Source organism: Ovis canadensis, chromosome 5, assembly GCF_042477335.2.
Source record: "Ovis canadensis isolate MfBH-ARS-UI-01 breed Bighorn chromosome 5, ARS-UI_OviCan_v2, whole genome shotgun sequence".
In the NCBI taxonomy this organism is placed as follows: domain Eukaryota; kingdom Metazoa; phylum Chordata; class Mammalia; order Artiodactyla; family Bovidae; genus Ovis; species Ovis canadensis.
In genome coordinates this window covers 27124537-27148072 of record NC_091249.1, presented here as the reverse complement: position 1 = coordinate 27148072, position 23536 = coordinate 27124537, and the positions used below count along the sequence as shown (strand labels likewise).

General features: G+C 44.9%; 2 protein-coding genes and 1 long non-coding RNA gene across 8 annotated transcripts; 2 read left to right on the top strand and 1 right to left on the bottom strand.

The window, feature by feature from the left end:
* Positions 1 to 6875: 6875 nt before the first annotated feature.
* UBL5 (ubiquitin like 5) lies at positions 6876 to 8832 on the bottom strand. Of its 2 annotated transcripts, none has more exons than XM_069590996.1 (5): positions 8298 to 8832; positions 7894 to 8011; positions 7652 to 7735; positions 7453 to 7490; positions 6876 to 7025 (listed from the first exon to the last, which is right to left on the bottom strand). In XM_069590996.1, the coding sequence occupies exons 2-5, from the start codon at positions 7947 to 7949 to the stop codon at positions 6982 to 6984; spliced, it is 222 nt and encodes a 73-aa protein (XP_069447097.1). In that variant the 5' UTR covers positions 7950 to 8011; positions 8298 to 8832; the 3' UTR covers positions 6876 to 6981. The 2 variants fall into 2 exon arrangements, with proteins under 2 accessions (XP_069447097.1, XP_069447098.1); XM_069590997.1 differs by having other exon boundaries at positions 8259 to 8412.
* Positions 7929 to 9838, top strand: LOC138440910 (uncharacterized). The gene is made up of 2 exons (XR_011257173.1): positions 7929 to 8467; positions 8882 to 9838. It is a non-coding gene; the product is annotated as an uncharacterized lncRNA (long non-coding RNA).
* Positions 9839 to 13812: 3974 nt separating this feature from the next.
* Positions 13813 to 20617, top strand: FBXL12 (F-box and leucine rich repeat protein 12). Of its 5 annotated transcripts, XM_069590994.1 has the most exons (5): positions 13875 to 13911; positions 14012 to 14161; positions 14271 to 14343; positions 16912 to 16988; positions 19140 to 20617. In XM_069590994.1, the coding sequence occupies exon 5, from the start codon at positions 19140 to 19142 to the stop codon at positions 19959 to 19961; it is 822 nt and encodes a 273-aa protein (XP_069447095.1). In that variant the 5' UTR covers positions 13875 to 13911; positions 14012 to 14161; positions 14271 to 14343; positions 16912 to 16988; the 3' UTR covers positions 19962 to 20617. The 5 variants fall into 5 exon arrangements, with proteins under 5 accessions (XP_069447094.1, XP_069447092.1, XP_069447095.1 ...); XM_069590993.1 differs by lacking the exon at positions 16912 to 16988 and having other exon boundaries at positions 13813 to 13911; XM_069590991.1 differs by lacking the exon at positions 16912 to 16988 and having other exon boundaries at positions 13819 to 13911; positions 14271 to 14441.
* The last annotated feature ends 2919 nt before the right edge of the window (positions 20618 to 23536 follow it).

Below are 23536 nucleotides of genomic sequence, written 5' to 3'. Positions count from 1 at the left end.
GCCATAGCAACGCAGTTACCTTGGTGATGAACAGCTAAGAATCCAGAAGCCTATATTTGGCTCCTCCGTTCTCCCTCGTCCCACTTGTTTGCCCAAGATGTCCAAAGCTAGCCCACCTCCTTTTAATTTTTTGTGCAAAACTCCCTATTTTACTGACCCAAACACCTTCCATTTCCTTTGAAATCTACTTTACTTTACTAATTCCCTCCCAGTTTGGCTTCTGCCTCTGTCCTGGGTGACTCGTGGGTGTTGGCATTGCCATTCAGATGAGGACACGGTGGCTTTGTGGGTGGAAATCAGTGGGTGGAAGCGCGGGTGGGAGGATAATAGCTCAGTTTGAATCAAGTTGCTTTTAAAATTTATTTTTTATTGAAATATCAGTTGAATAAGTCAATTTAAAATGAAGGCTGTGGCACTAAACGGACATTGAAGAGGTGGTTGGAGACCTAGGGCTGTAGATTTACGTGGGAATCGGGACACCAACAGGGAAGAGTTCAACTAAAGTTCATCTATAGGAGGAGGAGAGTGAAAAAGCTAGTTTAAAATGCAACATTAAAAAAACTAAGATCATGGCATCTGGCCCCATCACTTCATGGCAAATAGATAAGGGGAAAGTGGAAACGGTGACAGATTTTATTTTCCAGGGCTCCAAAATCACTGTGGATGGTAAGTGCAGTGATGAAATTAAGACACTTGCTCCTTGAAAGGAAAGCTATGACAAACCTAGACAGGGTATTAAAAAGCAGAGACATCACTAAGCCGACAAAGGTCTGTATAGTCAAAGCTACAGTTTCTCCAGTAGTCATGTATGGATGTTGAGAGTTGGACAATAAGGAAGGCTGAGCGCCAAAGAACTGATGCTTTTGAATTGTGGTTCTGGGGAAGACTCAAGAGTCCCTTGGATTGCAAGGAGATCCAACCAGTCCATCCTAAAGGAAATCAGTCCTGAATATTCATTGGAAGGACTGATGCTGAAGTGAAGTTCCACCTGATGCCATCACTTTGACCACCTGATGTGAAGAGCCAACTCATTGGGAAAGACCCTGATGGTGGGAAAGATTGAGGGCAGAAGAAGAAGGTGACAGAAGATGAGATGGTGGGATGGCATCACTGGCTCCATGGACATGAGTTTAATCAAACTCCAGGAGATGGTGAAGGACAGGGAACCCTGGTGTGCTGCAGTCCATGGGATTGCAAAGAGTCGGACACGACTTAACAACTGAACAATATAGCATACAACCTTATGTAACTGTTAAAAAGAATGAGGCACAGTGACATGAAACACAGGGAAACGTGTCTAGGACAAATTAGAGGCAGGATGCAGCTGAAAGTTAAAAGCACTCAGGAACCAGATTGCTTTGAGTTCAAAGCCTGGCTCTACCACTTGCTGTGACCTTAACAAATTACTTAACCTCTGTACTTCAGCTTCTCCATCTGCAAAATGAGAGAAAAAAACCTGTCTCATGAATATCCTTGATGCAAAGATTAAATGAGTTCATCTATAGAAAGCATTCAAAAACAGTGTCTGGTCCATAGCAAGGGTAGGTATTGCTGGGTGAAAAAAAAAAACCCAAAACATAGTACAGCATAGCAATTATAGTATGTATGAAAGCATAATAAGAGACTTCCCTGGTGGTCCAGTGGCTAAGCCTTTGTACTCCCTAAGTAGGAGGCCTAGGTTCAATCCCTGGTCAGGGAACTAGATCCTACATACAACAACAAAGACCCAGTGCAGCCAAATAAATATATATTAAAAAAAAGAAAGCATAATAAAACCAAAAAGATCAACAAAAATTAACTTTGTATATTATCAGAGTATTATAATTAACTCAAACTGTATAAAAATAGTTGGGTATCACTGAAAATTTCTGGATTTATCCAAATATGTTAATGACCAATACTGGTTGGTGATGCAGGTGAAGGAAGAAATGAGGAACTTAAGTTATAACATTCTGACTTTTTTAACAAGCATGTATTAGCATAATAATAATCATAATCTTTTTTTAAAGATAATTTTAGATTTAGGGCTGGACTGAAAAAGTAGTATAGTTCTCAAAGTCCTTTACCCAACCATCCCTTATATTAGCATCTTACATAACAGAATAGAGGTTGTCAACCAGGGGTGATATTGTTCCCCAGGGGACATATGGCAAGTTTAAGACATTTTTGGTTGTCACAAAAGGAGAGAGATGCTACTTGCATTTAGTGGGTGGAGGCTGAGGATGTTACTGAACATCCTGCAATGTACAGCCTCCACAACAAAGAATTATTCCCCCAAATGTTAACAGTGCCAAAACTGAGAATTTCTGCCACAGAATGATGATGAAAAAATATTGATGATGAAATCATCAATGATGATGAAATCAATATTGGTCCAATACAATTAACTAAACTATATTTTAAATATAGTTTAAATATTTTAAATAAAAGAATTTCCTGTTTCTCTAGTAATATCCTCCTCCAGGATGTGACCATTTCTAGGTCTTTCCTTGTCTTTCATGATCTCGATACTTTTGAAAAGTACAATGGCTTTCATTCTGATGTTTGGACATGATGATGTCTGTCCAATATTTTCTCATGATTTATTGAGGTTTGGACTTCCCTGGTAGCTGAAATGGTAAAGAATCCACCTGCAACACGGGAGAACTGGGTTTGATCCCTGGGTTGGGAAGATCCCCTGGCAGAGGGCATGGCAACCCATTCCAGTATTCTTGCCTGGAGAATCCCCATGGACAGAGGTGCTTGGTTGGCTACAGTCCATGGGATCACAAAGAGTCAGACACAACTGAGCAACTAAGCACCACTAGCACATACATCATTGGAAAGGACACCACAAAGATGATATGCCCTTCTCAGTGCATTGTGCCAGGCGATTAATGACGCTGCAGTGTATTAGTAGTTGTATTAGGGTATCTATTGCTGTTTGACATGTTAGCCTACAATCTAGTGAATTAACATTTGCCATCTCAGTTTCCATGGGTCAGGAATGGAGTAGTTTAGCTGGTGTCAGCAGGAGCGGCTATGGTCTTATCCCAAAACTTGACTGGGCAGGATCTGCTTCCAAGCATCCTCATTTGGTTGCTGGTAGGATTTAGTTGCTAACAGAATATGGAATTGAGGACCACAGTTCCTCACTCGCTATTGGCTGGGGGTCAACAAGGCAGCTCACAACATGGTATCTGCCTGGCTTTCATCAATGAGCAAGAGGGCAAGATGGAACGTTTCACAGCCTAATCTCAGAAAGGATATCCCATCATTTTTGCTATATTGTTAGAAGTTAGGTCTGGCCTAAGAGGAGGGGATTACACAATAGTATAAGTGTGGTCCCAGCTCATTAGGGGCCATCTTAGAGGTCACCTCCCACACTTGTGGTATCTTTCATCACTTGGTTAAGACAGTATCTGAACTATTTTTCCTTTTGTAATAAGTAAATACTTTTGGAAGAGATACTTTTGAGTCTGTGCAAATATCCTTCTACTTAAACTTTCACCCCCCCAATTTTAACATCTGTTAGAGCATCTTGCCTACAGCAATTATTACTATGGTGATGCAAAGATTGGTGATTTTTTTTAAAAAAGCATTGGTGAGTTCTTATTTTCTTCTTTCCTTCTACAATTAATTGAAATCTATTTGTAATGAAGGGTTGTCCCTTCTTCCCCACTCATTTACTTTCAGCTATTTATTTCTATGAACACGGGCTTGAGGATATTTATTTTATTCTTTGGGTTATAGCCCAATGTTATTCTTTTGTTGCTCAAGTTTTTCTACATTTGGCCACTGAGAGCTTTTTCACAGGTTGGCCTCTGTGCTCTTTCAACATGCTTCCATCTTTTTTGAGTAGTTCTTACCTCAAGATGCTCCACCCTGAGCTTGCATTTTCCTTGCTCCAGCTCAGGAATCAATCACTTCTCCCAGAAACCCTGGTTCCTTTTATTGGAGAATATTGTTTAGAAACCAAGATCTGGGGCTTCCTTGAAGGTCCAGTGGTAAAGAATCCACCTGCCAAAGCAGAAGACGTGGGCTTGACCCCTGGCCCAGTAAGATCCCACATGCCGTGGAGCAACTAAGCCTGTGCACCGTTTCAACTACTGAGCCTGTGTCTAGACCTCAGGAGCTGCAACTACTGAGCCCTCAAGCTGCAACTACTGAAGCCTGTGTCCTAGAGCCTGTGCTCTGCAACAAGAGAAACCACTGCAATGAGAAACCCGTGCACTGCAATGAAAAGTAGCCCCACCCCCCCCCCCCCCACAACTAGAGAAAAGCCTGAGCAGCAATGAAGACCCAGCACAGCCAAAATAAATGAAAAGTAAAATTATATATATAAAGAAACCAAGATCTGGAACTACTGATACTGGGGTACCACTGCTTCTAGTCCCTCTAAATGGATAAACAAGGAAATGTATGTACATATGCACATATCTGTATTTCTATGTATGTTTGTAAATGCTTTAAATGAAAATCATGAGTTCATATTGATGCCTCCAACTCTAATCAGTCCCATGGGCTTCTATTCACCCTCTTTCACAATAACTTCTTTCTCCAGCAGCAAGACACCTGGCTATAATTATCTGCAATATATGTATCCAACTCTGTGTACAGATGTATATTAGTAAGACTGGTTTCAAAACTGCAAAATCATTCTGCTGTGAGGAACATATTTACCAACTACAGTACAATGTTTGTAATTCTTTTTGTCTTTAGCCTTATAGTATCACATCAAAATACGTTTTAGAAAATTATTTAGATCAGCTCCTTTCTCCCCCACCTCCTTCAGTGAGGTCTTGTAATTCACTTATACATATGGATCTGTTTGACTGGTTGCATTTGATCTTTCTATATCCTGGTTGACAAATGCGGAGTCCTGCATCCATCACCATAATTCCAGATGTGGCAATTCCATCACCACAAAAATCCCTCCTCCATATTGACCTTTTATGTAAAAAAAGGCCCCCCAAAAATTCAATAAAAATACCAATTAAAAAGAATGAGACAAAAAAATCATTAATATAGAAAAATGAAAAGCATAAAAAAAAACTACTGAATGGTATACAAATATTACAGAATATGTAATTTTTCCAATTGTATTTCAGAAAATTTCTGGATTCACTCAAATGTTAATTATTGCCACTGTCAGTAGGGGTGTTATAAAAGTAAGAAACTTAATTTTTCGCAAAATGTGTGGATTTTTTTTACAAGCAGATATTAGCATAGTACTTTTTTAAAAAATTAAATTGCGGACTTCCTGGGGGTCCAGTGGCTAAGACTCCATGCTTCCAATGCATGGGGACCTAGTTCAACCCCTGATCAGGGAACCAGATCCCACATGCCACAACTAAGGGTTTGCATGACACATGCTGCCAAGTAAGTAACTAAAAATAAATATTAATTAAAACAATTTTTTAAATGGAAGTTTACAGAAATACACTGAAAAAGGCTTCACCTCAGAAGAGAAAATGGGGCCAGGAGTATGGTCTTACTTTTAGCTTGTACTTTCTATGCTGATTTGAAAACAAGGACTTTAGCATGTCAAGGCTGTCATGAAATTTAAAAAAGAATTGGGGGAGGGGGTTTATTTTCTAAGCAGACAGATAAGGAGGAGCCTGAGCTAAAAGAGCAGGGGTACCAGAAGACAGATATTTCTGATTTGTCAGCAGGAAAGGGAATCCTAGGACAGTAGGGAAGCCAAGGGGGCAGGTAAAAAGTAGGCCAGCAGAGACCAAGGAGAGACCAGCTTTAGTGGACTATAGGCCAGCATCTTAGGCAGTCTGCAAGACTTCGTGCCAAGAAGCTTGATGGCAAAAAGAAAGCATAAGGCTGGGGGGAAGAGGAGGAGCAGTGGACTAGACTTGAACATGGTTATGTCCTGAGGAAGGACCTACCAGGTCAATACACAGAGAGAGAAGAGTTGGTGCAAGGTTCTAGGTGAAACTCTCAAAAGCAGCTCCAGAATGTGGCTCTGGGTAAGGACAAGGTTAAGGCTGACCTCAGGAGCTGTGGCCAAGGGAATAGAAATGGAGTGTTTGATGTCCTGTCTACTCATACCTGAAGGAAGAAGGCCAGGGATGGATATAGCACGAGGCATCCTGCTGTTTTAACTGCATTATCTTATTATCTCATGGAGATGTGAGTGTCATCATGGTGCCCCTTTTTAGAGGAAGAAACGGAGGATCAGCAAGGGCTGAATAGCCTAGGTCACACTGTTTTACTCTGTCCACTAGCATTTCATAGGTGTCAAGAACTATGGCTGCTTAATCATGCTTATCTCATCTCTACTTCACAACATACCAATGAAGTAAACACAATCAGTTCCAGATTGGATAAGGAAATGAAGGTTAAGGGAGATTAAGTAACTACCCAGGGTCACAGTTGGTGGTAGGGCTGGGGTTCCACCCCTAGTCTGTCTGAATCTAAACCTGTATTCCTAATTATTAATTCTACTAAGGTCCTTGCCCAGAGGATCCTTGGTCTATTGATGACAATAATCCCAGGATCTTTTGACCTTCAGAAAAGTGTTAGTCACTCAGTTGTGTCCAACTCTTTGTGACCCCATGGACTGTAGCCTGCCCGGCTCCTCTGTTCATGGAATTCTCCAGGCAAGAATACAGCAATGGATTGCCATTCTCTTCTCCAGGGGATCAAACCCAGGTCTCCCGCATAGCAGGCGGATTCTTTACTGTCTGAGCCACCAGGGAGGCTCAGAGACATGGCTAGCCCCAGAGCTCTGGTCTTTCACTCAGGTTCCCAGTCAACTGGCTCCCTCCTTGATCCAATCTTGAAGTCTTACTGAGCAGCTGAGTGGGTACTGAGAATACAGTGACAACCAGATACCAACCGTCCCCTCAAGAGATAACTCTCACTCAAAGATGACAACAAAGCAGCCTCTAAGTTTTTATTAATGAGAGTTTCCAAAAACAAGCATCCATATTAGTGTGGGGAGTGAGGGTGGGAGGAGGGGGAAGGGCAGGAAGAAGGAATTCTGCTCTATTGGTAATAAAGCTCCAGGTTCATCCCATCGTGGATTTCATCTGAAGTGAAGGTGTTAAGGAATCCTTATGGTGGGCTCCATCCCCATCTCTCACGACTGCACATTTGGGACTGGATCATTTTGATTTGGAACGAATCCAAACTTTGTAAAAAGTTCATGTTCCTTCTGCACAACAGACATCCTGGAATCTCGTTCCACCCTGGTCTCCTGTCCCCACTCAGGTGGAGCTTAGTAATAAATATTTTGACCAGAAAGTGTCAAAGTCTTACAAGCCAAGTCAAAATATTTCACCAACCACCCTCCTCCCCCAACAAAATAATGAGATGGCTCCCACTCTAAATACTTACTATGTGCCACGTTCTAAGTTAAATAGCTTATGTGCATAACCTCATACAGACCTGAGTATTGAACATAGAGAACCAAGTCTGGGTATGTAGATCCTTCCTCAAAAAGTCAAAAAAGGATACAGTCCCCAAGAGACACGTGGTCCTTAAAAATCGTGTACCTGTGGGATAAAAACTTTTTAGAAAAAAGTCTAAGGAGGCTCTTCACCCCCGAGACCAGCTAAAAAAGTTCTGCCTAAACAAAGGGCTGGCTGCAGCCCTCCCCCAACCAAACCCTTCTGGCCTGCTCCTGTCCAGCCCCTAGTTCCACCCCTGTACTCACCACTTCTTCAATACGATCTTGTTCCAACGGGTGCCAGTTTGGGCTGCGATCAGCTTCTTCAGGTCCCCGATGGTGTCATCCGTACTGGACGCAGAGGAGTTAAGGAAAATGGAAAGGGGACTCTCCCCATTCCCGCCCCAACCCCCGGGTTTAACTACAATCACCCTAAAACAAAGATTGAGTTGCCTGCCTCATGCCAAGCACCCCCCGGAAGCCACAGCCACTTGGTCGCCAGTGGATACTTGCACTTAACGCGCACTTTCTTCCCCAGACGGTCGTTGCAAACAACCTCGATCATCCTGGCTGGAGCAACACAAGGCGGGGACTGGGAGGCAACTGAGTCGGGACTTCAGGGGTCCCCTAGATCGCAAGACCCCCGGTTATTGAGACTTAACGTTCACGTCCCCATCATTCCCCCAGATCGGAGTCTCCCCAGGCTCCAAGTTCCGTGTCCCAGGACTTCGGACCCCAGGGCTACCGCGGACGCCGGGCAGCCGTGCTCCTCCCCTCCAGCAACCCGCCCAGGCCCCGACCCACTCCAGGTAGCCTGAAGACCGAGCCGAGCCTCTCTCAGGCCGGCGGATCCTCGAAGGCCGGGTCCCCTCACCTTTCCCGGACTCCGGACTCCTCTACCTGGCCCCCTCACCTCAAATCGCCTGGAAGCAGCAGACGCCACAACCTCCTCGCACGACTGCTAAGCCTAGGCCAGAGTAGACACTAAGAACCTACGCTAAAACAGGAAGCGGAAGTGCGCAGCCGGAAGCTCCACCCCTTCCCCCGGTGCCTGTCAACACGCCGCGGAGTGCTCATCCCAGGGTAGGATGTGGGTTTGCAGTTCCCAGGAGCGGTTTTGGGCTTCCAAGCCTGGGCAGGGGGACACCTGTGGACGGAGCGTTGGGCCGAGTGAAGGTCCCGGCTGGGGAGAGGAGTGGAGTGTCAGAGGTCTTGGACCGGCGTCCAGCCTTTCGGAGGCCCTTGGTTGAAGGCCCTTCGTTGTGCCGAGACACCCTCTAGTGTAGCATCTGGTGGGGACGCCCAGGCACATCCCGAGAGAACAGGGTTGACCTCCTGTTCCTGAGCCCAACGAAACCTCTAACAGAAGCTTCAGGGCTACGGGGAGCCTGGATCAAGTCCTGCAGTTGTACTATACGTCCCCCTGCCTTCATTCAGGGCTGGACCCCGGAAGCGTTTTACTAATCCCTCCCCTCTGGCTATCTCGCCTGTCCCCAGGGACATCTGGGTTGCTGGCTACAATCCGTAAGTGAAGGAGTCTTCTGATTCTGGCCTGGGTACCAGCACTTACCAGCACTCCAGAATGAAGTTCAGCACTTACCAGAATGCAGCACTGATGAGGAACCACCTGGTGGAAACCAGCACACGTGCAAGAGTTCCCAGATCTTTGACTTCAAGGAAAGTCGCTCCTGCCCTACAGAGGGCGCTGTGTACCAGATCCCAACCTTGCTTTTCAGCCCCAGAGCAGCCCCCGGACTGATATGGTTCCCCAGAGCTGGTGGGACAGGGAACACCCCTTCCTAAATCCAACCTGCCTGTAGAACTCACTATTGAACAGTTTCTTCTCAGCAGACAGAATTCTCCTAGTTTGACAAGCCTAAAACGATTCACTCTGAAAAGGGGCTGGCAACTTCTGATTCACCCAATCCACCTTCTCAAAATTAGGGTGTGAGATTAGGCAGAAGACCTGAGATACCTTCCTGGGGAAAGGATGGATACTCTGCGACCCTGTTGGGGCTGCCCTGACTTAAGGAACTGGCTCAAGAAGTGCCATCTCAAACACTAGTCTCCGGGGCCTTCCTGCCTCAGGACTTTTTCTTTTTTTCTGCCTCAGGGCAGAAATTTGTTATTTCTCCAACCTCTGCAGAATCCCACTAAGTGGGCTTCAGAGGGCAGGGAATCTTAATGGAAAGTTTATTCAGATTGGAGACACAGATCCAGATGATGAATCAAAACCTCAGTCTCATTCCTTAATGTTAAGCTGCATGGTCTCAACGGGCTTCCAGATGGCGCTAGTGGTAAAGAACCCACCTGCCTGGGTCGTGAAGATCCTCTGGAGAAGGAAAAGTACAAGCCAAAAGTAAGACCACACTCCTGGCCTCATTCTCTCTCCTGAGTTGAAGCCTTTTTCAGTGTATTTCTGTAAACTTCCATTAAAAAAATTGTTTTAATTAATATTTATTTTTAGTTATTTACTTGGCAGCACGTGTCATGCAAACCCTTAGTTGTGGCATGTGGGATCTGGTTCCCTGACCAGGGATTGAACCACGTCCCCACTCCAGTATTCTTGCTTGGAGAATCCCATGGACAGAGGAGCCTGGTGGGCTACAGTTCATGGAGTTGCAAAGAGTCAGACATGACTGAAGCGACTTAGCACGCACACACATGATTTCAACACTTCCCCTCTTTGATTCTCCTTTTCCTCATCCAGAAGAATAGATGGGGCAAGAAGGGAGATGGAAGGTAAGGGGTAAGCTTGAAGGGACTCATGTGCCTGGGGAAGTTTAGAAAGAGCACATCTTTGCATTCACATAGAAAAACTAAGTCACACCAGGTGTTGATGGTGTTGACCACTAGACAGCGGAATTGCTGAGTCCATATTCCTCTTTTTGGTGCTTTTGGTGTTTTCCCAGTTATCTACAGTGAACATATGTTACTCATAATGAGGGGGAAAATAAATTTTTAAAAAATATTTATTGGTTGATTCGGCTGCATTGGGTCCTAGTTGCCATATGTGGGATCTTTGTTCCCCGACCAGGGATTGAACCCTCATCCCCTGCATTGCAAGGCAGGTTCTTAACCACTAGACCTCCAGGGAAGTCCCAAAAGAAATTTTGGGTTTTTTTGCTGTACCAAACAGCATTCTTAGCATCCTGACCAGGGACTGAACCCATGCCTGATGCAGCAGAAGCACGAAGTCTTAACTATTGGACCACCAGGGAAGTAAGTGTTATTAAAAAAAAAAAAGTTCTCACTCATTTTTTATGTTTGATTCAAAGGTAGCTAGGCAATTCCCTGGTTGTCCAGTGGTTAGGACTCTACTCTCTGACTTCCTAGGGCCTGGGTTTTATCCTTGGCTGCAGAACTAAGATCCTGAAAGCCATGCAACACAGAAAAAAACAAAACAAAACACAAAACCCTTTCCTCAACAGAAACCCCACAAATTAAAAAAATTTCTTTTAATTAAAAAAGAGATAGCTAAAACACAGGATTGTGTTGCTGAGCTTATGGGCTGGGAGAGATTGAAAAGAGGTGAAGAGTGCTGCTGAAAGGGGAGGGAAATAAAGCCTGGGATTGTTGGGAGCTTGGGGATCTACTGGGGGTCTGCTAGTCCCAGCTGGGCTAAGGCATCCTGAGGAAGTGGAAGGAATGGGCCATGGGAAGTCCCAGGACTAGGCTGCCACTGCTGCAAGGACTCTCTCCTCCAGAGCTGGGTGGGATATGGAAAGGCCTCAGGAGGCTGGACAATTCACATTAGAGCTGCTGTTGCTGCTAAGTCACTTCAGTCGTGTCCCACTTCGTGCAACCCCATAGATGGCAGCCCACCAGGCTCCCCTGTCCCTGGGATTCTCCAGGCAAGAACATTGGAGTGGGTTGCCATTTCCTTCTCCAATGCATGAAAGTGAAAAGTGAAAGTGAATTCACTCAGTCGTGTCCGACTCTTAGCGACCCCATGGACTGCAGCCTACCAGGCTCCTCCGTCCATGGGATTTTCCAGGCAAGAGCACTGGAGTGGGGTGCCATTGCCTTCTCCAGACTCACATTAGAGACTTCTCTCTATTTCCTGATAAATGTCATTCAGAAATTCTCATAAAGAGACTCAGTACCTGCCCACTGGGGGCCAGGACAGCCCCAATCTCCCATCTGGGCCTCAAAAGGATCTGTCATCTGCTACTGGGAGGAGCTAGGTGCTTCCCAGGAAGGAGAGTTCTGAGTCACAACTCAAGGTGCAAGCTGGGCAGGGCCCCTCTGCCCCTTATTACCTAAATTTCTGACCCAGAGGAAAGAGCTTCTGTGTGGGGGTGCCCATCCTTCCACTCCTGTTCGCTTGATGGGGAGGAGATTGTTCTTAGGAAACCTGTGTAACTGACAGAGGCATTGCCCCTTCATGATGCCATGGGCTTTCTAGAGAGAATCACAGCCAGAGAGCACTGAGATAGAGGCCCACATTCTGGCATCAGAAAAATCTGGGCTTGAGGCCCTAGCAAGCAACATGATGTTTGCACGACCCCTGGTGGGGGAATTAAGATCCCACGTGCACTGTACAGCTGGCCAAAAGAAAATTTTAAAAAGCAAACTCTTTTAGATGAATGTGTTAAATTTCTGCAACTATGTATCAACTATATCTGAATAAAGCTTAAAAAACCTATATTGCTTTCACTTATCCATAAATAAATACATAAAAAGTAAAACACTGTGGTAGTCACTTATTAAGATGAGGAAACCAGAAACCCCTGGACTACCAGAGTCCAGTGGACCACCACATCAACCATTGGATGACCAGGGAAGTCCCAGTTTTGCATTTCATACACAATTTCTTCTGTGTGTACATGTATTAAAAACATATTTTGCCAGGGGATTCCCTGGTGGTCCAGTGTTAGGACTCAGCGCTTTTGCTGCAGTGGTCTGGCTTCAGTCCCTGCTTAGGGAACTAAGATCCCACAAGCTGCACAGTATGGCAAAACAACAAAGCCCCCAACAAACAAACAAAAACAATGTATTACCATTATAGGCTCTTGGGAGTGTGATTTAGTAAAAGCTATTATAGATATAATATATATATATACATATATATGTAATATATACTTTCTGTTTCTATTATAAATACAATCTATTTCTATATGATAAATCAAACCAGGAATTGGATTGATGTGTCAAAGGACATGCCTCATGCGAAGAGTTGACTCATTGGAAAAGACCCTGATGCTGGGAGGGATTGGGGGCGGGAGGAGAAAGGGATGACAGAGGATGAGATGGTTGGATGGCAACACCGACTCAATGCACACGAGTTTGGGTGAACTCCGGGCATTGGTGATGGACAGGGAGGCCTGGTGTGCTGCAATTCATGGGGTCGCAAAGAGTCGGACACGACTGAGCGACTGAAATGAACTGAACTGAACTGAATGTTTTTTAAATGAATTAATTGGAAAGTCATCAGATTAACAGTTATTACAGTGTAGGTCTTATTCGCCAATTATGTAGTTCTTTCCTCAAACAGTATGACAAAAATTCAACGAGAGTGTACTGCTTATAATTTTGAATAGCTTTTGCCAAATCACACTTTCAAGAGCCTATAATGGCAATACATGGTTCTTTGTTTGTTGGGGATTTTGTTTGTCTTGCCATGCTGTACAGCTTGTGGGATACTAGTATATGTTACATATATATGTATATATACTTTGGCCACCTGATGCAAAGAACTGACTCATTGGAAAAGACCCTGATGCTAGGAAAGATTGAAGGCAGGAGGAGAAGGGGACGACAGAGGATGAGATGGTTAGATGGCATCACCAACTCGACGGACATGAGTTTGAGCAAACTCTGGGAGTTGGTGAACAGGAAAGCCTGGTGTGCTGCCGTCCATGGGTTCCCAAAGAATCAGACACGACTGAGCGACTGAACTGAACTGAACTAATATATGTATATAAAAGAATGTTTAGCTCCAGTATTGTTTAGCTTACCTGGAAGCAACCTGAATGCTCATTAATACAGGAGTGTTTCAATAAATTTCACTGCCCTGATGACTTGGCAACTTTAAAAATGAGTGTTATATATGTGGAGCAAGTGTCAATTCAGGCTCTGTGGAGAACAGTTTGGCGCCATCAGTAAAAGTAAAAAATTCAGTGTCTTTTAACAAGCTATTTCACTTCTACAAATTTATTCTCATGGACAAAAAAGCACTATTAAGTAAAAAAATAGGGACTTCCCTCTCTGCCTAGAGCTCCGCTTTTGGTCCCGCCCTCAATCCCGCCCTTTAGGGCTCGGCATAGGTATTAGGAGCTCGGTCCTAACCTCCAGCCACGCCCCCAGTCTCGTTCTCGCCCTTAGCCCCGCCCCAGGCCTCAATGTCGCCCGAGCCACGCCTTTTTTGTTTGGCCCTCCTCTCCGGCCCCGCCCCCGAGTCGTGTTCCCACCTTAACCCCGCCCTTGACTTCGTAATCGCCTTAGCCACGCCTTCCAGGCTTGGTCCCAGTCCCCAGCCCCATCCTCTGTGCGGAGTTCTGATGCCGTGCTGGTCTGGCTGCCAGGTACAGCCACGTCCCCTCAAGAGCAAAGCCGAAACCCCGCCAGCTACCGGAAACTGCGACCACCTCCCTGTCCGCACCCTCTCTTTCCCCCGCTTCTTAGGGCCCCCGCAGGGCGAGTCCCCGAGTTCTTTTAGACGGAAGCGGAAGTGCGTGTCAACGGGATCATGGCGACTTTTGCCGACTTGCCCGACTCGGTCCTGCTGGAGATCTTCTCTTACCTCCAGGTCCGGGATCGGATCCGAATCTCCAGGTGCGGCCGCCCCCTGCGGGAGGGAAGGGCCAGGCGGGGGGCGCACTAGGAGACGCACATCTGATCCTCGCGGGCCCGGGTCGTTCTAACGGCGGGTCCCCTCCCCCAGGGTCTGTCACCACTGGAAGAAGCTGGTGGACGACCGGTGGCTGTGGCGACACGTCGACCTGACGCTCTACACGGTATGCGGGTCTGGCCGGGCAGGCCTGGGCCGAGGTCGGGTTGGTCAGACTTCGAGGACCGCGCCTCCAACCCTGTGTTTCGAGCGAGGCTCTCCCGGGTGCGTCCCGCCCGCGTCCCTTACTTGCTCTGCAGTGACCTCCAGGCCTCAGCTTCCCCATCTCCAGAATGGGTATAACCAAGGTCTTGCAGGAAAAGAGCTTATTGATGAGTTTTCATGGAGAAATTTTCTATAGTCGACTTAGTTCTAGAATTAATCTGAGTAGTCAACCAAATCATTTCAACTTTCTCCCGTTTGTGCTTTATTTATTTTTCTTTGTTGTTGTTCAGTCGCTAAGTTGCCCAACTCTTTGCAACCCTATGAACTACAGCACACCAGGCTCCCCTGTCCTTCACTGTTTCCCAGAGTCTGCTCAAATTCATGTCCACTGAGTTAGTGATGCTCTCTAACCGTCTCATCCTCTGCTGCCCCTTCTCCTTTTGCCTTCAATCTTTCCCAGCATCAGGTCTTTTCCAATGAGTTGACCCTTTGCATTTTTCTTTCTATTATGAACTATTTCAGATAGATATAGAAATGTATAGAGGATAATATCTGAAACTATGTACTCACCACCTAGATTTAATCTTTTTAAACCTTTGGCTTTATTCACTGCAGATCTTGTGAAATACACATACAAATGTTTCTATGCAAACATATGCATACAACATTTGCACATATGTTTCTTGCACTTTTGAAACCCTCCTCAGAGATAACCATGACTATGAAGTGGATTTGTATCCCTTCATGTTTTTATTTACTGCCTATGTATGTGCTTATCAGCAATATACAGTATTGTCACTGTGTTTCTAAAATTGAGATAAAACTACTCTTTAGATAATTAAATGCTATTTTACTTATATTAATATATCCACCCTTTAGCAACTTTATTCACACATCACTTTTGAGATTTACTCTAATTAGTACTTGTAAATCTAATTCATTCCTTTTAATTGCTGTTAAATGAATATACCACAGTTTGTTTCTCTATTTTCCTGTTGACAGATGGTTAGATTATTTCCAACTTTCTACCATCACAAACAGCTTTATAAGACCGTGTCTCAAACTTTATTGTGCATATGAATCACCTGTTGGTGTTAGGTTGGTGTTGGTCACTCAGTCGTGTCCAACTTTTTGCAACCCCATGGATTATAGCCTGCCAGGCTCCTCTGTCCATGGGATTTCCTAGGCAAGAATACTGGAGTGGGTTGCTATTTCCTCCTCTGGGGGATCTTCCCGACCCAGTGCATTGATAGGCAGATTCTTTATCTCCAAGCCACCAGACAATTTTATTACGAAAACTTTCAAACGTATGTAATAGTTAAAAGAACAGAGAACATAGAGTTGCCCACCACTAATACTTAATACATTTGTTTTATCATCTCTTCATCCATCCATCCCTCTTTCCATCAAGCTTTTATTTTTCAAATGTTTATTTATTTTGTTTTCCCATTTTATTTTTTAAGTATGCTTCAAAATCAGTTACAGATGAGTCCACTTCTAAAACACTTTAGTACCCATAATAGAGATTAACTAGGACATTTGTTTTACATTTCTCTTTTTGAGGTTTTATTTTTTAAAATCACAGATCATGAATAATTCTTACAAAAATTGGAAGTAGTATAACTATGTATGGTGATAGATATTAACTAGACTTATTGTGATGATCATGTCATAATACATACAAGTATTGGTTCATTATGTTGTATGTATGCCTGAAACTAATATAGTGTTATATGTTAATTATATCTAAATTAAAACCAAACCAAGCCAAAAAAACATTGAAATATTGTCACAAATGAAGCAAGAGCCTTTGACAGTCATCCCCTGGTATCTCTACCCTTCCCCAGAATAACCACTATTATGTGTGGAATTTCCTTCTATAGCATTTTCTATGCTTTTGGACCCTTGGGGCTTTATAGGGAAGGAAAGGGCAGTGGTTACAAGAGCAGGATTGGCCTTTGGGGTCAGGCTGTGTTGAATCATAGTTGTACTCTTGCAGCAATATTTGGCCAATGCATTTTTCCAGGTGGGGGTGTGGGGGTGGGGACGGAGACCTGCTTTGCAGCCAGGTACTGTGTGAGCGTTCTAGTTCAATGCTCAGCGCTGCATCTGGCAAACAATAGTTACTCAATACAAGTTAACCATTATGGTTGAAATAATTGTACCCATATAAATTATAATATATATATATAATAGTCTTCCCAGGTGGGGCTAGTGGTAAAGAATCTGCCTGCCAGTGCAGGAGACATAAGAGATGCCAGTTCAATCCCTGGGTCAGGAAGATCCCCTGGAGAAGGAAATGGCAACCTACTCCGCCATTCCTGCCTGGAGAATCCCTTGGACTGAGGAGCCTGTTGGGCTACAGTCCATGGGGTCACAAAAGAGTCAGACATGACTTAGCAGCTAAACAACAAAAGTACATAGTAGTGTTTCTTTTTTCTTTAGCCTTGAAGGTATCATTTTGCCACTCCTTCCTGCATGTCTTGAGGAGTTACCCATGTTTGAATCTCTGAATCCTCTTTGTTCTTAGTTGCTATCTACATGGCTGTTATCACTGGACATTTTTGCTGTTAAAACCACGATGTCAGAAACCAACGTTTCTGTAAGGTAAATTCCACAAAACAGGTATTACTAGGTTAGGCAGTGTGTTCATTTAAACCAACTAAAGAATTTGTTTAAAAAAACATAAGTAGGGGAGGGGCCAAAGATAAGTGCACAGGATTGAAAATATACAAAATTATAAACATTGGAAATTAAGGTCTCTCCCTGCTTCTGTCACCCAAGTCACCTTGTTCTTTCTCAAAAAGGCAGTAGCTGTTCCCGTATTTTTAAAAACAAAACAGGTGCCAGTGGGTGTCCATATTTTACATTTCAGTAAAAATCAGATTGCATTTCAAAGTAGCCAGACCAAGTCCCACCAGCAGGACCCAAGAACTGCTTCTCCACATTCTGGCTGGTGTTTGATATCATGAAACTTAAAGGATTTTCTCATTTTTCTTTTTACAAGTAAAAATGATTCAACTTCTGGCTTTGTGGCCATTTGATATTTTGCCAACAGTGGCTTCCACTCTTGTGAGTTACCTTTTAGTGGTAAGTGTTTCTAGTGAGTCCCTTTCCTCAGCCCAAATTTGCAGGTCTAAATTGGATCAGGAAGATTTGATTCCTCTGTCAAGAGTAGTTAACAGTGGGGAGGGATAAATTAGGAGTTTGAGATTAAAATATACATACTACTATGTATAAAATAGGTAACCAACAAGGACTTACTGTATAGCACAGTAGGAGCAATACTCAATATCTTGTAATAACCTAAAATGGAACAGAATATAAAAAATATATATAGATCCAGCATATATGTATATATATATATATATTCATCCATATGTATACACGTACGGGCTTCTCTGGTGGCTCAGATGGTAAAGAATCTGCCTGAAATTCAGAAGGCCTGGGTTTGATCCCTGGGTCAGAAAGGTCTCCTGGAGAAGGGAATGACTACCCACTCTAGTATTCTTACCTAAAGAACTCCATGGACAGAGGAGCCCGGTGGATGACAGTCCATGGAGTCACAAAGAGTCAGACATGACTGAGTGATTAACTGTTTTACATATATACATATATATAGATGTACACCAAAATAGCAATCACTGAATCACTTTGCTCTGCACCAAAACTAATACATTGTAACACACTGTAAATCAACTATATTTCAATGACAGTGTGAAAAACATGAATTTAGGAATAAAAGGATTGGGGATACCAAGAACCCAACAGAAAAGGAATAGCTGAGGGACAGCAGAATATCGTCTTGCCTGGTCATGGATTTTGCTAATAAAAAAGTCATATTTACAAAAAAAAAAGTCAACAAATTCTATGGTATGCAGTTTCTTTTTTCTGCTTTTTTTTTTTAAGGTAAACTGTACCTATAATAAAATACATGAAATGCTAGTTAGTATATAGTTGGTTTTCTACAAGTCTAACTTCCCAGGATTAAATTTTGCAGCTTTCACTATTATTAAGCTATGATTTTTTTTAAAAAAACCTAGATCTAATTTGCCCTGGGCAGTTTTAACCTTTTTCAGTTTTTATTTTGTGTTGCTCATTTCTGTGAGGAGGTGGTCATTAAGAATGGGATAGGCACTTCCTTGGTGGTTCAGTGGTTAAGACTCCAGGCTTCCACTGCAGGAAGCGAGGGTTTGAGCCCTGCTTGGCGAACTAAGATCCCACATACCATATGGGATGGCCAAAAAAAGAAAAAGAAAGAGATAAAAATATTGCTGGGTGGATTCACTTTTTAAAAAATCTTAAAAGATATAAAGTTTCATTAAACCTGGAATCAATAGTATTATTTCATAAATTAGACAGCAGTAACATTTTCCTAGGATATATATATATACAGATCACAGTGATTTTCATTATGCAAGGAATTGAAAGGTTTAGAAACAGGCTTTTTGTTGTTGTTGTTTCACTTGCTTATTCCAGAAGGTAATGAGACTCACTGTCCTGGTAAAGACAGATATGTTATGATGGTCTCTTATCCACCAATGCTTTTGTTCAAACTTAGAGGTCAAAATGGTGGGGTTAAACCATCCTGTTACTCCTGGAAAGGTATCTGGTTGAGTGAGGCTGGTGAGGGAAGGACAGAATTCCCAGGAAGCCTCAGAACCCCAGCCGGGGCTTTTCTGTCTCCAGGCGGGTGGGGTCCCTGGAAGATGCCCCGTATCTCTGGTCCAGACACCCTCCCATCTCTGGCTCTTACAGATGCGGCCCAAAGTCATGTGGCACCTCCTCCGCCGGTACATGGCATCCAGGCTCCATTCCCTGCGGATGGGCGGCTACCTGTTCTCAGGCTCCCAGGCTCCCCAGCTGTCCCCTGCCCTGATGAGGGCCCTGGGTCAGAAGTGCCCCAACCTCAAGCGCCTCTGCCTGCATGTGGCCAACCTGAGCATGGTGCCCATCACCAGCCTGCCCTGCACCCTGAGGACCCTGGAGCTGCATAGCTGTGAGATCTCCATGGCCTGGCTCCATAAAGAGCAGGACCCCACGGTGCTACCCCTGCTCGAGTGCATCGTGCTGGACCGTGTCCCTGCCTTCCGCGACGAGCACCTGCAGGGCCTCACACGTTTCCGTGCCCTGCGCTCGCTAGTGCTGGGTGGCACCTACCGGGTGACTGAGACCGGGCTGGATATGGGCCTGCAGGAGCTGAACTACCTGCAGAGGCTGGAGGTGCTGGGCTGTACCCTCTCGGCCGACAGCACCCTCCTGGCCATCAGCCGCCACCTCCGAGGCGTGCGGAAGATACGGCTGACTGTTCGGGGCCTCTCGGCCCCTGGCCTGTCTGTCCTGGAGGGCATGCCAGCCCTGGAGAGTCTGTGCCTGCTGGGGCCACTTGTCACCCCGGAAATGCCTTCTCCGCAGGAGATCCTCACCTCCTGCCTCACCATGCCCAAGCTCAGGGTCCTTGAGCTGCAGGGGCTGGGCTGGGAAGGTCAGGAGGCGGAGAGGATCCTGTCTAAGGGGCTACCCCACTGTATGGTCATTGTCAGGGCCTTGCCCAAAGAGTCCATGGACTGGTGGATGTGACTGCATCCCCTACCTCTGACCCAGGGATCCCCCTCTTAGCTTTCATTAATGAGATCTGGACCCTCTGAGCAGCACCTTGCCAGTAGGCAGGTAATCAGGTTGGAGAGGCCTGAAGGCCACAGGTAGAGAGAACCCAGGCCTTGGCGTCTTCAGGTCATTGGAATCGTGGTTCACCAGCTGTATGGCCTCTGTAACATGAGCCAGCCCCTCGGAGGCCCTATCCTCACATCTGGAGATGAAGACCACAGCTACCTCATGGTTACGTTACAGAGCCTTAATGTTTACCACCTCCAGGCCCACCAAAGGTCCTCCATGAAGAGCTGTTCTCAGGAACAGGATGATGCGGAAGGGCAGATTAGGACTTAGGGAGACCTGAGGGGCTGAGACCCCTTAGGACGCCTAGAAAGGCTATCTATGCATGCACACCTGCACACTAACGTCATTGACACGTAGACACACCACTGGTAACATTGACACGCCACTGACAGACTTACATGCACACGGGAATCACAGAAAGGAGGGCGGGTACAGTTCATGCTTGATGATCAAAATGTTAATAAAGATCCGAAGCTGTCCTTTCTGTATTTTGTATTCTGGATTTTCCCAATTTTCCATAGTGTAATTTTGCTATTAAAGACAAATAATTTTTTTTTAAAGCGTTTGGTTTATTTATTCAACAAATGTGTCTCAAGCTATTTTGCAGGGACTATTCTAGGCACTGGGACCACAGCAATGAATGAAACACACACAAGGAAGAAGGCAGGGTGATCAACAGGTGAACATATGCATGGAATAGTTTTAGAGACTCTGAGCCAATAAACTAGGGCCACGTGATGGACGCACATGTGTTTGGTTGGGTGGGCAGGGTGGGCTTCTCTGAGGGGAAACCTGGGAGGCAATGAGGAACCAGCCCTGGGGAGCACTAGGAAAGACAGAAAAAGCAAAGACCTAAGATGGAAATAATGAGCTTGGCATTTTCTGAGGATGGGAAGAAGGTCCAAGTGGCCAAGGGAACAAGGGGTGAACAATAGTGAAATCAGACATGATGGGGAGACGTTGGAAGGGCCTCAGGTGGCTTTGGTTTTAGGGGTTCAGTAAGTAGCAATTCATTTTCCTGTCTTTTGAGTCTGAACCACTTGAAAGATACAGGTGGCAGACAGATAGCGATCCTACGTGCCTACCCTTGAAATGAGGTGGTTTTTTTTTTTTTGAAGTAGAGTTGATTTACGATGTGTTCATTTCTGCCATAGAGCAAAGTGACTCATGACTCAGTTATACATATATATATATATATATATATATATATATATATATATATGTATGCATATCTTTTTTTTTTTTTAACAACACAGCATGTGTGATCTTAGTTTCCCAACCAGGGATCAAACCTGTGCCCCCTGCAGTGGAAGTGAAAGAAGCTTACAGTGAATGGTGTTGCCGGATTTGTGGTCCCCAAAGGAGAAGATTTAACTCCAAAGACAGTTTCAGTCACTCAGAGCTTTGTGTAGATTTTTATTTGAAGTGAAAGTGACAGAGAAAGCTTCTGATATAGACATCAGAAGGGGTCAGGAGAATACCTGGCTTGCTAGTTTGGGCAGGGCATATATACTCTTCTGCTAGCTAGTTAAATAAAAATAATACCTGAAGGTTTGTAAAAGTTCCACCATACCCTTTCCCAAGGCATACATCATGTTATAACTTTGGCACAAGATTAGCCAGGGGGAATGATCCGGGTCAGTGTCTCTGGTGGAGATATACTGTTGCTGTGTCATCAGGGCTACAAGTCTTGAGAAACAGGTTCCCAGGCAAGATTTGTTACAATTATAATTATTCATAGAGTCTAAGAAAAGCATTTCCATGAGTAAGACATTGTGTAGCCATTAGTTCCAGACCTAAAGAAAGGCCAGTTCTCAGGCAAGATACATTGTTGCACAAGGCTTAAGGAAAGCATGAGCAAGAGTATTGGACTCCTCTTTAAAGGGCCCTAAGCTTTAGCTCAGAAGCAGGGTGTCTTAACCACTGGACCACCAGGGGAATCCCTATATATTCTTTTATATATATTTTTCCATGATGGTTTATCCCAGAATATTGAATATAGTGGACTTCCAGGTGGCTCAGTGGTAAAGAATCTACCTGCCAATGCAAGAGACATAAGAGACATGGGTTTGATCCCTGGGACGGGAAGATCTTGCGGAGGAGGGCATGGCAACCCACTCCAGTATTCTTGCCTGGAGAATCCCATGGACAGAGGAGGCTGGTGGGCGACAGTCCATAGGGCCCCAGAATCGGATATGACTGAAGCAGCTTAGGACACATTGAATATAGTTCCCTGTGCTATGCAATAGGACCTAGGTGGGTTTTTTGTTTTGTTTTCTGGCCACATCTCACAGCTTGTGAGATCTTAGTTCCCTGACCAGGGATCAAACCTGTGCCCCCAGCAGTGGAAGGATGGAGTCCTAACCACTGGACCAAGTGAAGTCCCTAGGACTGTGTTTTTTATCCATGAGTGTTACTTCTGATCGGAGCTGGGTTAGGAGGGTGTGTGTGGCTTTGCAGGCTCACCACCTGCCTGCCAGTTCAGTGTGCCTGCTCTGTGGTGGGCAGAGGCAGGAGAGAGGAAAGGGGGTTGAGCTGGGGACCCTTGGTTCTTTTTTGCAAGTTCACCTATCAGAGAGGAACCAGATGTTTTATTCTTTTCCCGCTGGGGCAGCCAATGAAAATTCCTTCCCATCTGACCACATGTAGACTAGGGTGTGACTGCTCCCCTGATGTGGCCATAGTTAGTGTCTACTTGTCCCACACCAGGACCAAATCTAGAAGCTCCTGCCCAAGGCATCTAGGGGACCAGGTTGATCCAGGCTGGGGCATGGGCCCTGGGAACATCTCAGGAAGGGAAATGACCAAGGGATCTGTCACCTTGGTAGAGGGTGTTTGGAGATCTGGAATATACTGTTGGGAGAGGGGGTCTGATGGAGAGATCAACAGAAGCCCTGTCCTGGCCTCTGCTGGTCTCCCTGGAGATGGAGTGTTGTTGTTTAATCACTAAGTCGTGTCTGACTCTGCAACCCCATGAACTGGAGCCTGCCAGGCTCCTCTGTTCGAGGGATTTCCCAGGCAAGAATACTGGAGTGTGTTGTCATTTCCTACTGACATTCAACCTGGAACAGCTCCTTTCCTACTTTTCCAGTGGGAATGGAGCAACAGATACGGAGTTGGAGGCAGTGGTGTGCCCAGAAATGTTTACTGGCTGGTGTTAGCAGGTGGTGGTGGAGGAAGTCCTCATTCGCAGTGGTTGTAGCACCTGCAGATTTTTGTGGTGTAAAACTCTCTACCATGGCTGGTTTCAAGATACCCACAGTTTAACAACTTGGCTCAAGAAATTCTTGAAAATTTAGCAATCACCTCCCCTACACTGGCATGAACTGGCTGCAGCACACCACTAGTTAGAGGTGTTCTTTTTTCCCCTGGCTCACCTAGTGGGGGACTCATTCTATCTTAGTGGTGCCTTCCTCGAGTTTAGCTCTGAAGGTTGGTGGAGTTGTGGGACATCAGACAGAGCTCCTCCCCATTTGGGA

Coding starts and splice junctions, on each gene's coding strand:
- UBL5 (XM_069590996.1), bottom strand. CDS start 7,949: ATGATCGAGGTTGTTTGCAACGACCGTCTGGGGAAGAAAGTGCGCGTT. Junction 7,491..7,651: donor AAGATCGTATTGAAGAAGTG/GTGAGTACAGGG, acceptor TTTATCCCACAG/GTACACGATTTTTAAGGACC. Junction 7,026..7,452: donor CCACGTGTCTCTTGGGGACT/GTATCCTTTTTT, acceptor CCTTCACTTCAG/ATGAAATCCACGATGGGATG.
- FBXL12 (XM_069590991.1), top strand. CDS start 13,888: ATGCCGTGCTGGTCTGGCTGCCAG. Junction 14,162..14,270: donor GATCGGATCCGAATCTCCAG/GTGCGGCCGCCC, acceptor CCCCTCCCCCAG/GGTCTGTCACCACTGGAAGA. Junction 14,442..19,139: donor TTCGAGCGAGGCTCTCCCGG/GTGCGTCCCGCC, acceptor TGGCTCTTACAG/ATGCGGCCCAAAGTCATGTG.